General features: G+C 37.7%; 1 protein-coding gene across 1 annotated transcript in view; it reads left to right on the forward strand.

The window, feature by feature from the left end:
* LOC126188824 (radial spoke head protein 6 homolog A) overlaps window positions 1-15,311 on the forward strand; it is a 254,633-nt gene extending 239,322 nt beyond the window's left edge. Inside the window, exon 10 of the mRNA XM_049930436.1 lies at window positions 15,074-15,311. Coding sequence (XP_049786393.1) covers window positions 15,074-15,311 — 238 coding nt within the window. The remainder of the gene's footprint in view (window positions 1-15,073) is intronic.
* The last annotated feature ends 366 nt before the right edge of the window (window positions 15,312-15,677 follow it).

A 15,677-nucleotide genomic window follows, 5' to 3' on the forward strand; every position in this document is an offset into this window, starting at 1 on the left:
CCCAAATGGATGCATCACAATGCACTGTCTTTCAAACTCACTGATTTGATGGTATGATTCACACATATGTCTGTGAGGCATATTACATGCCTCCTCAAGTCACACTGGTCCATTACCTTCTGTTTATAGTAACAACAAGAGCCACAGGCACATTTTACTGGTAGGTGGTGGTGTCCGTGATATCAGTGTTTTTCTTGAACCTCTGGGCCTCCATGGCTAATCATTTCTACAGAACATACTAATGTACATAATCTGTGAATGTGAGCATCCTATCTCTAGCCATTCACGGTGTTCTCTTTTTTCTGTACATGAGTGTGTATACATACATGAAACCTAAACAAAGTAGTGTAGGATTAGGCGGGGATATGGGAGTAGGTTGGCCATGATGTAATCAAAGGAAACTTCCCATCATTCACATTAACACCTTGGGAAAACCACAGAAAACAAGGTGGATGGCCAGACAGAGAGTAAAGCCCGCACCTCCTGACCACAACTCCAGTGCACTAAGCTTGGCATAGCCACCTCACTCAGTACATGATTGTAGGGGAATCACTAATACATAATCTACACTGAGATTGCAACATGCACAGGAAGTAAATCAATGTTATAACTTGAACATGAAATTCTGATATAAAGTCCTACTGAAATAATGAAAACACATGAACACATTAATAACACTGCTGAAAAGTATATCACACAAACTCATGAAAACCTGCCGACACTGTATCAATCACAACTAATCTAGCACAAGATTCCTTCTCTGAAGAGGCATACTGCACTGGATCTGAAACAGAGGAAACTAACAGCAGAAACCTTCATTTACAAGTACAGACATTGCATAGATGATACATCATTTAACAGACACGAAAGAACTCAACAATAAATGAGGTCCTAGTATTCCTGTAATCTAACATACTTACACTGTAGAAACTCTTCTCAACAAGATATGATTTTAACTCTACTCCAAAATCTGTTTCCCTCTCCAACCTCTTCTGTAAATTGCCAATGCTTTACAAAGAATGACACCAAAGTAGCTCACATGTCTTTGAGTACAAGTTGTTCTTTCTTGTTCAGTATGGCTGGACCCCCAGTTGCGAGTATTGTACCTGTGGTAAAAGTGGTCAGTTTGCTGGTCACCAAGCCGAGCTCTTGCCATCAATAACATTTGTAGATGTATAAGAATGGAACAGTAAGCAAACATGACTTTTTAAGTATGGGCTTACAATGAGCCTGTTGGCATTTAACCGTGAATGCAAGGACTTGAGGACTTGACCAGTCATTGATGTAGGTAGAGATCCCTTACATTTCTCACTATTTATGCTACTGTCATCTGCAGACAACATCTTGGTTGCAGAGTCCAAGGCATGTATGTCATTTCTACAAATAAGGAACAGAAGAAACCCTAACATACTACCCCATGTACACCTATTTCGCTTTCTTTTTTCTGATTTTATGGTTAGAATGAACTGATGTGAGTTTCACAAACTGTGAGCACTTTTGTAAATATGATTGAAACCATTTGTTTTCTTTTCTTTTTATCCACAATCACTTCCAGCTTACCTAAAGGAATTGCGTTACTAAGAGTTTCAAAAGCTTTAGAAACACAAAAGTGGTTCAAATGGCTCTAAGCACTATGGGACTTAACATCTGAGGTCATCAGTGCCCTAGACTTAGAACTACTTAAACCTAACTAACCTAAGGATAGCACACACATCCATACCTGAGGCAGGATTCGTACGTGTCCATAGCAGCACCGTGGTTCCAGACTGAAGCACCTAGAACTGCTCGGCCACAACAGCCAGTGCTTTAGAAACACATAAATTAATTTTTTCAACATTATTTTTGCTATCCAAATTTCTAAATACTTCATCTGTATTGTTTCTGCACTTCTATCTTTCAAAAGCCATTTCTCCTAGAGGAAGCACCACTTAAAATACATAGATGTATGTGCTGCCATCACGATGAGTGCCTGGCTCACTACTCACATGTGGCTAAGAGCATGCTCACGCATCTCTTTCATGATCACTGAATATAACTGGAACCATTATAACCTGGAGTTCACATTTGCCTAATTTGACCGTCGAACTTTTTTCTTTGGGGTAAATTCAAATATGAAGTCTATGCATAAGTTCCAATGACCCAAGAGGATTTACATCATCATATTGTTGCAGCATGCACAATACTGAAGAAATCTCTTTGGTCTGTCCATAATTTCTTGCAACTATGAATATGAATTGCAGTTGACGGTGGGCATTTAGAACACTTTTGATATAAGTTAAATTTTAAGAAATTGTTTAATGGCCACATTCTTTTGTGATTTCCTTTTAGTTGCTGTTGCTGATGCAGTTTTGTGATGTAAGCATGTATCTTGCTTGACATCAGACTCATGTCACAAAGTTATTGTTTAATAATCCATTTAATGCAATTTGCTGTTTTAATAAATTTATTCCAATTCTGACATGCACCTTTCTTTCCAAGGCTCTGACAGAAACAAGAGCAGAACTGTTACTGTAGCTAATTAACTGGTGAATTACCCTTCAATGCCTTATCCTTCTTCTTCCAGTTGGTGTATCAGTGCAACAACATGCAGCCAAGTATGATTAGTATCAGTTTTAAATTAAACTTTTCTCCACTGTTACATTTTTGTAAATGGTCCCTCTTAGCTGTGTCAAGCTGGAATGCATTACCAGGCAGATGCTACACTTCAGTATAATAACCAGGTAATAGAACACCATTGAATTCATCTATTTATAGACTTACAATGCTAGCCACACAAATTACCACAACTGCATTTGAAAAAGTGGAGCTGGAATCAGTATCTCTGCAATTACCATAGTGTAAAAGAGACTATATATCATTTAGTGAGGATCTTTTCACAATTAATTTGGGTGAAAACAGAACATGTAATTTTTTCTCCATAATCCATACTCCTCTTCCCTGACCTCTAAATTTGCATATGATGGATACAAATGCAGTAACCTCATAGACATTTGTCTCCATAATTTAAGCTTTGTATTTCACAAGTATTGCTGATCATTTACATTGTGTTGTACATATATACATACATAAACATTACATACTTCAGCTTAGATTTTAAATATAAATTCAGCATTGACATAACTGTTACAGTGTGAGATTCTTGCCATTAGCTCTTTACATTCCTTCACAGTCATCATTTATAACTAACATTGTTGTTTGTCCACAAAGTTTCTAAATGTGTAACTCTTCCATACTTCATCACACTTCTCACTACTTCAACATCATAATTCATCAGTACCATAAACTCTAATATTACCACAAAATTGTCCTTGCCAGTATCTCCTCAATACAATAACAATACCTCTCTATCCTGTCCATACTCATTTCACAAAATCAATGTTGAATAAAACATAAAGAAAATCTCATCTTTCCATGAACTTCAAGAATACAATCTGTCATGAATCGTTCAACATGAAGCCAAATCATACTTTTTTTAGCTATCCTCATGACAGGACAATGTTTCCCTTTTAATAACAATAATTCTTTTGTCCACACAGGTATGTTTATAGAGACAGTGTTAAATGTTTCCCAATTTCATCATTATGTGTCATGTAACGCATATGTTGCCATGTTTACAGCTGTAATTTTTCAGATTATCAGTATTTAACTTTACAACCACAAGTCCTTTTTTCTATGTCAGACTGCATCAAAGATCTCAGAAACATATTAACATATGCATATTGTGTTACAGTTAATGACCATTACTATAAGAGAGAATAACCTCCAAGTGACTATGCGAGTTAGTTCATCAATATTTTCAAGAAAAGGCAGATTAAGTTCACACTTTATGTTCACATAAAGTAATAGTTTGAAGACCCCTAGTACTGCTTTAATTGTATGAATTTACAAAGACTAATTCTTTTCCACGGGCTATCAAAGTTGCCCCCCCCCCCCTCTCCCCCATGAACCATGGACCTTGCCGTTGGTGGGGAGGCTTGCGTGCCTCAGCGATACAGATAGCCGTACCGTAGGTGCAACTACAACAGAGGGGTATCTGTTGAGAGGCCAGACAAACGTGTGGTTCCTGAAGAGGGGCAGCAGCCTTTTCAGTAGTTGCAAGGGCATCAGTCTCGATGATTGACTGATCTGGCCTTGTAACACTAACCAAAACGGCCTTGCTGTGCTGGTACTGCGAACGGCTGAAAGCAAGGGGAAACTTCGGCCGTAATTTTTCCCGAGGGCAAGCAGCTTTACTGTATGGTTAAATGATGATGGCGTCCTCTTGGGTAAAATATTCCAGAGGTAAAATAGTCCCCCATTTGGATCTCCGGGCGGGGACTACTCAAGAGGATGTCGTTATCAGGAGAAAGAAAACTGGCGTTCTATGGATCGGAGCGTGGAATGTCAGATCCCTTAATCAGGCAGCTAGGTTAGAAAATTTAAAAAGAGAAATGGATAGGTTAAATCTAGATATAGTGGGAATTAGTGAAGTTCGGTGGCAGGAGGAACAAGACTTCTGGTCAGGTGACTACAGGGTTATAAATACAAAATCAAATAGGGGTAATGCAGGAGTAGGTTTAATAATGAATAGGAAAATAGGAATGCGGGTAAGCTACTGCAAACAGCATAGTGAACACATTATTGTGGCCAAGATAGATACGAAGCCCACGTCTACTACAGTAGTACAAGTTTGTATGCCAACTAGCTCTGCAGATGACGAAGAAATTGAAGAAATGTATGATGAAATAAAAGAAATTATTCAGATAGTGAAGGGTGACGAAAATTTAATAGTCATGGGTGACTGGAATTTGGTAGTAGGAAAAGGGAGAGAAGGAAACGTAGTACGTGAATATGGATTGGGGCTAAGAAATGAAAGAGGAAGCCGCCTGGTAGAATTTTGCACAGAGCACAACTTAATCATAGCTAACACTTGGTTCAAGAATCATAAAAGAAGGCTGTATACATGGAAGATTTATGAACCAGGTTTTAAATTGTAAGACATTTGCAGGGGCAGATGTGGACTCTGACCACAATCTATTGGTTATCACCTGTAGATTAAAACTGAAGAAACTGCAAAAAGGTGGGAATTTAAGGAGATGGGGCCTGGAAAACTGAAAGAACCAGAGGTTGTACAGAGTTTCAGGGAGAGCATAAGGGAACATTTGACAGGAATGGGGGAAAGAAATACAGTAGAAGAAGAATGGGTAGCTTTGAGGGATGAAGTAGTGAAGGCAGTAGAGGATCAAGTAGGTAAAAAGACGAGGGCTAGTAGAAATCCTTGGGTAACAGAAGATATATTGAATTTAATTGAGGAAAGGAGAAAATATAAAAATGCAGTAAATGAAGCAGGCAAAAAGTAATACAAACGTCTCAAAAATGAGATCAACAGGAAGTGCAAAATGCTAAGCAGGGATGGCTAGAGGACAAATGTAAGGATGTAGAGGCTTATCTCCCTTGGGGTAAGACAGATACTGCCTACAGGAAAATTAAAGAGACCTTTGGAGATAAGAGAACCACTTGCATGAACATCAAGAGCTCAGATGGAAACCCAGTTCTTAGCAAAGAAGGGAAAGCAGAAAGGTGGAAGGAGTATATAGAAGGTCTATACAAGGGCGATGTACTTGAGGACAATATTAGGGAAATGGAAGAGGATGTAGATGAATATGAAATGGGAGAAACGATACTGCGTGAGGAGCTTGACAGAGCACTGAAAGACCGAAGTTGAAACAAGGCCCCCGGAGTAGACAACATTCCATTGGAACTACTGATGGCCTTGGGAGAGCCAGACCTGACAAAACTCTACCATCTGGTGAGCAAGATGTGTGGAACAGGCGAAATACCCTCAGACTTCAAGAAGAATATAATAATTTCAATCCCAAAGAAAGCAGGTGTTGACAGATGTGAAAATTACCAAACTATCAGTTTAATAAGTCACAGCTGCAAAATACTAATGCGAATTCTTTACAGAAGAATGGAAAAACTAGTAGAAGCCGATCTCGGGGAAGATCAGTTTGGATTCCATTGAAATGTTGGAACACATGAGGCAATATTGACCCTATGACTCATCTTAGAAGCTAGATTAAGGAAGGACAAATACGTTTCTAGCATTTGTAGACTTAGAGAAAGCTTTTGACAATGTTGACTGGAATACTCTCTTTCAAATTCTGAAGGTGGCAGGGGTAAAATACAGGGAGCGAAAGGATATTTACAATTTGTACAGAAACCAGATGGCAGTTATAAGAATCGAGGGGCATGAAAGGGAAGCAGTGGTTGGGAAGGGAGTGAGACAGAGTTGTAGCCTATCCCCAATGTTATTCAATCTGTATATTGAGCAAGCAGTGAAGGAAACAAAAGAAAAATTCAGAGTAGATGTTATAATCCATGGAGAAGAAATAAAAACTTTGAGGTTCGCCGATGACATTGTAATTCTGTCAGAGACAGCAAAGGACTTGGAAGAGCAGTTGAACGGAATGGATAGTGTCTTGAAAGGAGGATATAAGATGAACATCAACAAAAGCAAAACAAGGATAATGGAATGTAGTCGAATTAAGTCGGGTGATGCTGAGGGAATTAGGGTAGAAAATGAGACACTTAAAGTAGTAAAGGAGTTTTGCTATTTGGGGAACAAAATAACTGATGATGGTCGAAGGAGAGAGGGTATAAAATGTAGTCTGGCAATGGCAAGGAAAGTGTTTCTGAAGAAGAGAAATTTGTTAACATTGAGTGTAGATTTAAGTGTCAGGAAGTCATTTCTGAAAGTATTTGTATGGAGTGTAGCCATGTATGGAAGTGAAACATGGACGATAAATAGTTTGGACAAGAAGAGAATAGAAGCTTTTGAAATGTAGTGCTACAGAAGAATGCTGAAGAATAGATGGGTAGATCACATAACTAATGAGGAAGTATTGAATAGGATTGGGGAGAAGAGAAGTTTGTGGCACAACTTGACTAGAAGAAGGGATCAGTTGGTAGGACATGTTCTGAGGCATCAAGGGATCACCAATTTAGTATTGGAGGGTAGCGTGGAGGGTAAAAATCGTAGAGGGAGACCAAGAGATGAATACACTAAGCAGATTCAGATGGATGTAGGTTGCAGTAGGTACTGGGAGATGAAGAGGCTTGCACAGGATAGAGTAGCATGGGGAGCTGCATCAAACCAGTCTCAGGACTGAAGACCACAACCACAACAATCAAAGTTGGACAAACGGTAATTGGATGTTGACAAGATGTAATATGTAATCACCATGAGTTTGTGTGTCTATATATTATTATTTTCGATTATTCTCTTTAGGAGCGTGATTGAACTTGACTAATCATGATTTCTTCTTCTTTCTTCCCAAATTCTCTTCATACATGCACTGTGTTCTCTCTTGCGTTCTTCTGACCATCTTTTTCCTGTTCTGTTCTCCGTATGTTCTTGTTTAAGTGTGTGTTTCTTTATGATGTTTCTAAACTGTTCTGTGTTGTTTATGTTGTCTTGTGTGATCTCCAGTTCTTTAATGCCTTCTTCTGTTTCAGTGATCCACTTTGTCTTGTTTTTACTCTTGTTTACTTCTCAAAGGTTTGCCTTGTGAGCCTGCTTTTATTCATCCTGTTGATATGTCCATAAAACTTCATCCTTCTCTTTATAATGGTGTCTTATTGTTTCTGTGTCTTTGTAAATCTCTGTAGTTGGCCTCTTCATCCAAATTCCTCCCCAAAACACTGGCCCATATATTTTCCTCAGAATTTTTTTTCCTGATTTTTAATCTCTCTGATCTTCATGTGACCATGAATCACTGTAGTTTCTGCAGCATAAAGTGCTTCTGGTAGTACTACTGTGTTGTAATGTCTTAGTTTCACATTGACAGAAATAGATTTCTTATTATAGTGATTCCAAGTGAGCTTATATGCTTTTTGTAGTCTGGAGATTCTACCTTTATTGGCTATTGAGTCCTGATGGTTGTATTATCTCTCCCAGATATCTGAAGTGGGCAACTTATGCCATTTTCCAGTACTGAGTAGTAATGAGGAGATAATGTACAGGTTTGTTTTCCATATATTGTGTTTTCTCATAGGAGATTTGTAGCCCAGTTTTCTGTGAGATTTTTTGTAGTTTTTCCAGTGCTAATTTGGCTTCTCTCTATTGTTTGTTAGAATGGCAATATCATCTGTGAAATCCAGACCCTTCACCCTGAACTCCTTTCATTTCCTTTTCCCAAATCCTCACAATTTTTTCGAGAACCATGTTAAATAGAAAGGGGGACATTCCATCTCCTTTGCGAACACCAGTATGGATATGAAATGCTTCTGATGCTTCTCCCATGCATTTAACTTTGGATGCTGTATCTGTTAATGCCTTTTGAATGATCGACCTTGTTTTCCTGTCAATCCTGAACTCCTCTGAAGTGTGGAATAATGTTTGTCTATCTATTGAATCATAAGCCTTTTTAAAATCGACAAAAGTTACCACAGTATTCTACATCTTCTCATTTGCAAAATTGTTTTTAAGATCCATATCTGTTTGATGCAAGATTGACCTTTGCAAAACCCTGCCTGATACTCCCCCATTAACTGGTCTGCTTGTTCTTCTAGTCTGTTCAATATGGCCTTTGAAAGAATTTTGTATATTACAGGGAGCAGTGAAATTCCCCTGGAATTAATGCACATTTCCACTCTTCAGGTTGTTGTTCAGTTTTCCAAATAGTTGATATAATTTTGTGGGTTGCTTGTGTGAGATTATTGTCATTTAATTTCCATACTTCTGGTATGATTCCAACTTCCCCTGAAGACTTGTTGTTCTTCAAAGAATTGATTATTTCCTTTACCTCTTTAAGTGATGGTGTATTTGAATCGGGATTGGATGTGGGTTTTTCAAAATCTAGTTGTTCTGTCAGAGGTTCACATTTGAGAAGTGAGTGAAAAGTTTAGCTAAAATTTGACAGTTCTTTTTAAGGTTGATTTTCAGTGAACCATCAGGCCAGTGAAAGCACAGGTTATGTAGTTGATATCCTGTTAGGTTTTCTTTGAAAATTTTGTAAAAATTTCTGATGTTGTTCTTGATAAATTCTTGTTCAGTTTATTTAAGCAGGCAACGAGAAAGCACTGGTAGATGGACACAATAAATAACACACACACAAATTTCAAGCTTTTGCAACCCACAGTTGCTTCATCAGGAAAGAGGGAAGGAGAGGGAAAGACGAAGGGATGTGGGTTTTAAAGGAGAGGTTAAGGAGTCATTCCAGTCTCGAGAGCGGAAAGACACATATGTGCGGATGGATATGTATGTGTGTGCGATTGTATACCTGTCCCTTTTTCTCCCTAAGGTAAGTCTTTCCACTCCCGGGACTGGAATGACTCCTTAACCTCTCCCTTAAAACCCACATCCTTTCGTCTTTTCCTCTCCTTCCCTCTTTCCTGATGAAGCAACCGTGGGTTGTGAAAGCTTGAAATTTGTGTGTGTTTGCGTGTTTTTTATTGTGTCTACCAGAGCATTCTCATTGCCTGCTTAAATAAACTGAACAAGAATTTATCAAGAACAACATCAGAAATTTTTACAAAATTTTCAAAGAAAACCTAACAGGTTTCAGGAATCTGTTTTCCAGTCTTAGTCTATGGACTTCCCAGTTTACTCTACTACTTTACTACTTGCTTTATGTATAGATTGACTGATGTTGAAGGCCACAACTCTGTCTCGCTACCTTCTCAACCACTGCTTCCCATTCATGTCCTTTGACTATTATAACTGGAGTCTAACAGTACGAGAGAAGGAAAGTTGCTACTCACCATATAGCGGAAATGCTGAGCCGTGATAGGCACAATAAAAAGATTTACACAATCATAGCTTTCGGCCATTAAGGCCTTTGTCAGCAGTAGACACACATACACACACGCACACACACACTCAAACAAGCGCAACTTGCACACACATCTGGAGTCTGGTGTATGAAAAGTTGTTCATAACCTTTCTTTCCCTGTATTTCATCCATGCTACATTAATAATTTCAAAGTTTGTCTTCCAGTTGAAGTGCTTCACTTTCCAAATTTACTAATTTGTAAAGGGTGATTCATCTTTTTTTCCAGCCTATTTTCCACGATAAGCTTTAAAAGCAGTATTCCCTCATATGTTCTGCAGTTCAGCTATACCATGCGGTGTTTCCCTTTCTTGTGTGCACATTGCTACTTGACTGTAACATCATGAGTAGGGAACACTGTGTGGCAGATCTGTGAAGTGCTGTGAGTTACTTTTGATGGCCATGTACGAATTTATTTGTCTTGACTTCATTTACAGGCAGGGTGGTGCTGTAAGAGTGTGTCTCACAACTTCCAGCTAGTGAATGATGAACACATCTTCAATGATAATCTTCTGTATTGTTTCAACTACATACATCAATTGTGAAGACACATCCAGATATCAGTAACTCATAAATTCAGATACATCAATCAATATGTCCGAACACACCGAATTAGACTTGAGATCTGAGATTTACAATCTTCATTTGTCTTGAGCACTTATGTTGTAGTATGTCCATTTTCTCTAAGGTGTTCATGACACCATCGAGTCATGAATGCCCACGTCCAGCAAGTGCTGCTGCACTCACCATTAGTGTGCCTTGCCCCTACTGTGTTACATCACTGCATACGCACCATCTACACAGATTACAGATCAGGATGCGCATTGTGTGTTTTCCCCACTACATGAAATGTTTATTACAGACACAACCATCTTTTGCCAGCGAGAGTGTCCTCCGTGGAACATAGGTCATTCTCACAAACAACCCATGGTAGACTATAACCAAAATTTATCCGAAGACAGCTTCTACCATTCATTCATTTCCTGTCTTGAATATCCTGCATATTGAGTAGAATAATTTTGACATGGCTGGTTCCCACAAGCATATTAAGAATCTAATGGATTGTCATCTACTCTAGATGCCTTCTATTGATGCCTGTCTCACAGCTGTCTCAAATTTTCTCACAGTATCACTTCACCCATCTTATCTTCATCTGCATCCCAAATGGTGCTCTCAAGGAGATATCTCTTGTTAATTAACGCAAAAATAAATCTTTATTGTGCTGGGCACTCTTACACAGGGAAAGTAATCAAGTGGACCTGTTTGCATGGAATTGGGTCCAAAAATGACAAAATATGTTGGGAATGCAATGTAGTAATACAGACTCATGCAAATACAAGAAATGTTGAGCAGTTTAATTTATTCTGCATCTGATTTAGTTCATAAAAGAATTTCATAATGCACGTAAACTTAGGTGGCTTATGAATAGGAAAGATTATTTTTATGACATTATTTGTACATATGGTATAGGATGAGGCAGACACCTCTTGACATAATTCATTTATAATTATAGTAATGAAGTGAGACTACATGATGAACTACATTGTTTGTACGTATGATAGAGGACATGAAAAGGATAAAACAATTAATTTTTAATTCAGTGCTTGTTAAGTGAAACTAAGCTATATGAAATATTTCTAGGGAACACAAATTCTGTATGAGTTAAATGTTTAAATGAACACTGGGTTAAAAGTGACTATATCAACTTTATAAATTCACTTTCAGGTTAAAATTTAGCAGTAGGGTTTTGTACAAAAAACAGATTTAGGGCCTCATGATTTCTAGTACAGCAATCAATAAGTTTTGAAGTCAGATAGAAATTTAATTGCTTGAATAAGAAGCTGTTATTTGAAAGCTGCTGCAATGAACTTTTTAATGTCCCCCCCCCCCCCTGCCCCTGTAGTCTTCTGATTAGTTTCATGTGGCCCGCCACAAATTCTTCTCCTGTGCCAAGAGTAGCTCTTGCAATTATCTGCTGGATGTATTCCAATTTCTGTCTTTCCCTACAGGTTTTACCATCGACAGCTCCCTCTAGTACCATGGAAGTCATTCCCTGATGTCTTAACAGATGTGCTATCATCCTGTTCCTTCTCCTTATCAGTGTTTTCCACATATTCCTTTCCTTTCTGATTCTGCGCAGAACCTCCTCATTCCTCACCTTATCAGTCCACCTAATTTTCAGCATTTGTCTGTAGCACCACATCTCAAATGCTTCGATTCTGTTCTGTTCAGTTTCCCCACAGCCCATGTTTCACTACCATACAATACATACATACATTTAGAATATCGTCTATTAATTATTAGCATATATCATGTCCCTGGCTGTGCATCCATATGTGCATTTCTAGCCAAATTTTAAGCTTTGCTGAGTACATCATAGGCAGAAACGTTGGATGAAAAGGTCATAATTTGTGCTGACTTCAAAATAGATGTAAGAGCTGATGACAGACGTGTCATTCCTTTGAAGGAATTTCTATCTACAAATGGCATGACACTAAGTTTTAGTGAACACACTGGAGTAACAGAATCTTCTACAAAATGTATAGATAATATTGTGAGCAGTATCAATTATGGTGCTACAGAAAACTTCATTTTAGAGTTGAGGATATCTGACTATTCAGACCTTTTTGTCTCTTTACCATATTTATGTAATATCTATACTGTAACTACAGTCAGGAACTTTAATCAGCAAAATGTGAGTATATTTGTCTCAAAACTGAATGGAACTTCTTGGTCATTCAGTAACCATTGTTCAGTAAACAGTAACTACAACACTTTTGGGTCAGAATTCATGAGGATTTTCAATAATAGTACATGAATAATACCAGGTGTTCAAGTATGAAATGTAGATTTTGCACAACACATGTTGCAAAAATGCAGTTTGTGCCATTAAGATTAGACACTGCACCATTTTGTTATGTCATCAACAAGTGTCACTTGCAAATGAGTGATAAATTGGAATAGCGTGTGCATAGTGTTGTGTTGTTATGTTTAATATGCTGAAATTTATACCGAACAAAGAGCATTCGCAGACAGCATTGATTTTTTTTTTTTTTTTTTAGTTTGAAGAAAGTTGCTGCTGAATCATACTGATTCAAGTGGCTTTTGGTGAACATGCTCCACCACATGTTACGTGTGACTGATGGTTTTGGCATTAAAAAAAAAAAGAAAAAGAAGAAGAAGAAGAAGATGGGAAAGATTCAAGATTCAGAAGACTGGAAGACGGGTACCGCACGAGGTGAATTACAGACAAATGAAAAAGCACAGAAGCACATGTGAGATTTTTCTCACTCAGTAGGAAGTAATTTTTGTGTTGTATAGTTACAGGGAATGAAAAGCGGACTTATTTTGAGAATCCCAAGTGCAAAAAGTCATGGGTAGACCATTCACATCCACTCCGTGTTTAGTGGGACCAGAGGGGTGTGGTATATTATGAGCTATTAAAACCTGGAGAAATAGGTAATGCTAAATGTTACCAACAACTACTGGCTAATTTGAACTGTTTACTGCTTAAAAAAGTCCACAGTACCGAAGAAGGCAACACAGTGTCATTTTTCTTCATGGCACATACAGCAAAACTGGTTCACAACAGGTTCGAACCACTCAGCTGGGAAGTTCTACCCCATGTGGCTTACTCACCAGACTTGGCTCCTTCCAATTACCACTTGTTTGCATTGATGGGTCATGCCCCTGCTGAGCAGTGCTTTAGTTCGTACATAAGGTGTGAAAAAATGGCTCGATGAATGGTTTGCAGCAGAAGGGGAAAATTTTTACTGGTGCGGTATTCACAAGTTGCCCAAAAGATGGGAAAAATGTTAACAAATGATGAAGCACACTTTGAATTAAGCTCTATTCATCATTCTTTTGAATTTAATGTACGCATGTGTTTCTTATAATAGCCACAGGAGGCCAAGTGCAATAACACCATGGTCGGCTCGTAGTTAAACAGGCAAAACAAATGGCCAAAAGTAAATTCATCTTAAGTTTTATAACAACAAAAGATTGAAATAGTTTTTGAAAAAACTAATTTTAACCGTGGATTAGAAACTGATGAGGAATCTTTTACATATTCCAGACATATCTGTGAAGAATTCAACACACACTTTATAACCTTAAATAAAATGGGTAAATTCTCTTCACCTCAAATAAGTCCCAATACAATGAAACACACATTTAGAGAATTTAAATTTATTCATGTACGCTGTCATGCAATGGCTAACATTATAAAATCCTTAAAAAATCTTTAAATCTGTGGGATTGGATGAAATTCCAACAAAAATAATAAAAGCAGGGTGTCATGATATTGCTCTCTAGCTGTGCCACATAATCAATTAGTGATCTCGTGATTGTTGCTTTCCTGACAAGCTGAAATACATAGAAATTCGACCTATCCACAAAAGAGACAGACAAGATGCAACAGGAACTTTCCAGCCAGTATCGATATTATCAATTTTTCCTAAAATATTTCAGCAGTGTATAATCAGAAAATAAATAAATGAATAAATAAATAAAAAATAAAAAAATCTGAATAATCAGTACAGATTTCGGGATGGATGAAGTATTGTGCATGCTATTAGTGACATAATCATTAAAACAAGCAAATGCTTTGACAACAAGCTGTGTGTATCTGGCACATTTTTTTAATGTCACTAAAGCATTTGACTAGGTAAACTGAAAGCTGCTGTTTCACAAGTGGCTGTTTATGGTTTCCATGGCAAATCTTCAAAATAGTTCTCATCCTCTCTAAAAAACAGAAAACAGAGGGTAGTTATACAACAAAAAGGTGAAAGAGGTTGCTGTCATTGGAAGGAGATACAAGGAAGCAACCCCAGAACGAACTGTACTAACAGTAAAGTACCATTGCACTGCTGTTTACTGCTTCTGTTTTCATAAGCTGAATTTCAGATGTAAATTTAGCAAGAAAGGTGCTGCTTTGAGAAATGCTGCTATTTACTCAGGCATGCTAAAAGTATATATTACATTGTTCTGATGACTCAGTGTTTACTTGATTAAAATGAGATTTCCAGATCTGCCAAATTGAATGTTCAATGAATGTGAGCTCTGTTCTAAAACCAAACATTGTACCATCTTTTATTTGCTGATGTTTACATCTGCTACCACTCAACAAGTGGAAGCACATCCTGCAATATAGTTTTAGTTTAAAGACCAGTAAATTATGTTCACAAAATGTTGCTGTTTGTAACTTTGTTTTTCAAGATTTATGTACAGAATCTTTCATACTATAAACTACTTCCTTACAGGAAATCTGACAATATTTATTTGGGATGGGGCCACAAATATGTTGCTCATAACTATTCTCCTCCTGGGATGGAGTCTATTCAAACAGAATACCCCCTTGGGCCAGAAATAATGGAAATTGAGGACCCATCTGTAGAACAAGAAGAAGCATGGAGACTGGCTCGCGAGAAAAAGAAGGCTCGACCCGAAGAAGAAGAAGAAGAGGAAGAGGAAGGAGAGGAGGAGGAAGATGAAGATTAGAATATCTGTGACAACTGTATTTTTTACTCATCATTATTATTTCCATTTTTGTTCTTTTATGTATTTTATTTCATGTCTTATAGCTGTACATCATTATTTTACAAAAATAACATAACCTTTCTCTCAAATAATTACTACTGTACACACACACACACACACACGTTGATTGCTGGTGGTATGAACAGTGTTGAGTGTGGGTGTTCAGATCCTTCCCAGAATTCACATTATCACACTAGAAACTGCATGTATGATCTCATAAAGTGACATACACATGGCTCTTCAAAAGATAACCAAAGACTAAAAATACAGCCAGACAATCTCTGAATAACATGCCAGATAAAGAATGGCTTCAACATATCCTATCTA

This window comes from Schistocerca cancellata, chromosome 5, assembly GCF_023864275.1.
Source record: "Schistocerca cancellata isolate TAMUIC-IGC-003103 chromosome 5, iqSchCanc2.1, whole genome shotgun sequence".
NCBI lineage: Eukaryota > Metazoa > Arthropoda > Insecta > Orthoptera > Acrididae > Schistocerca > Schistocerca cancellata.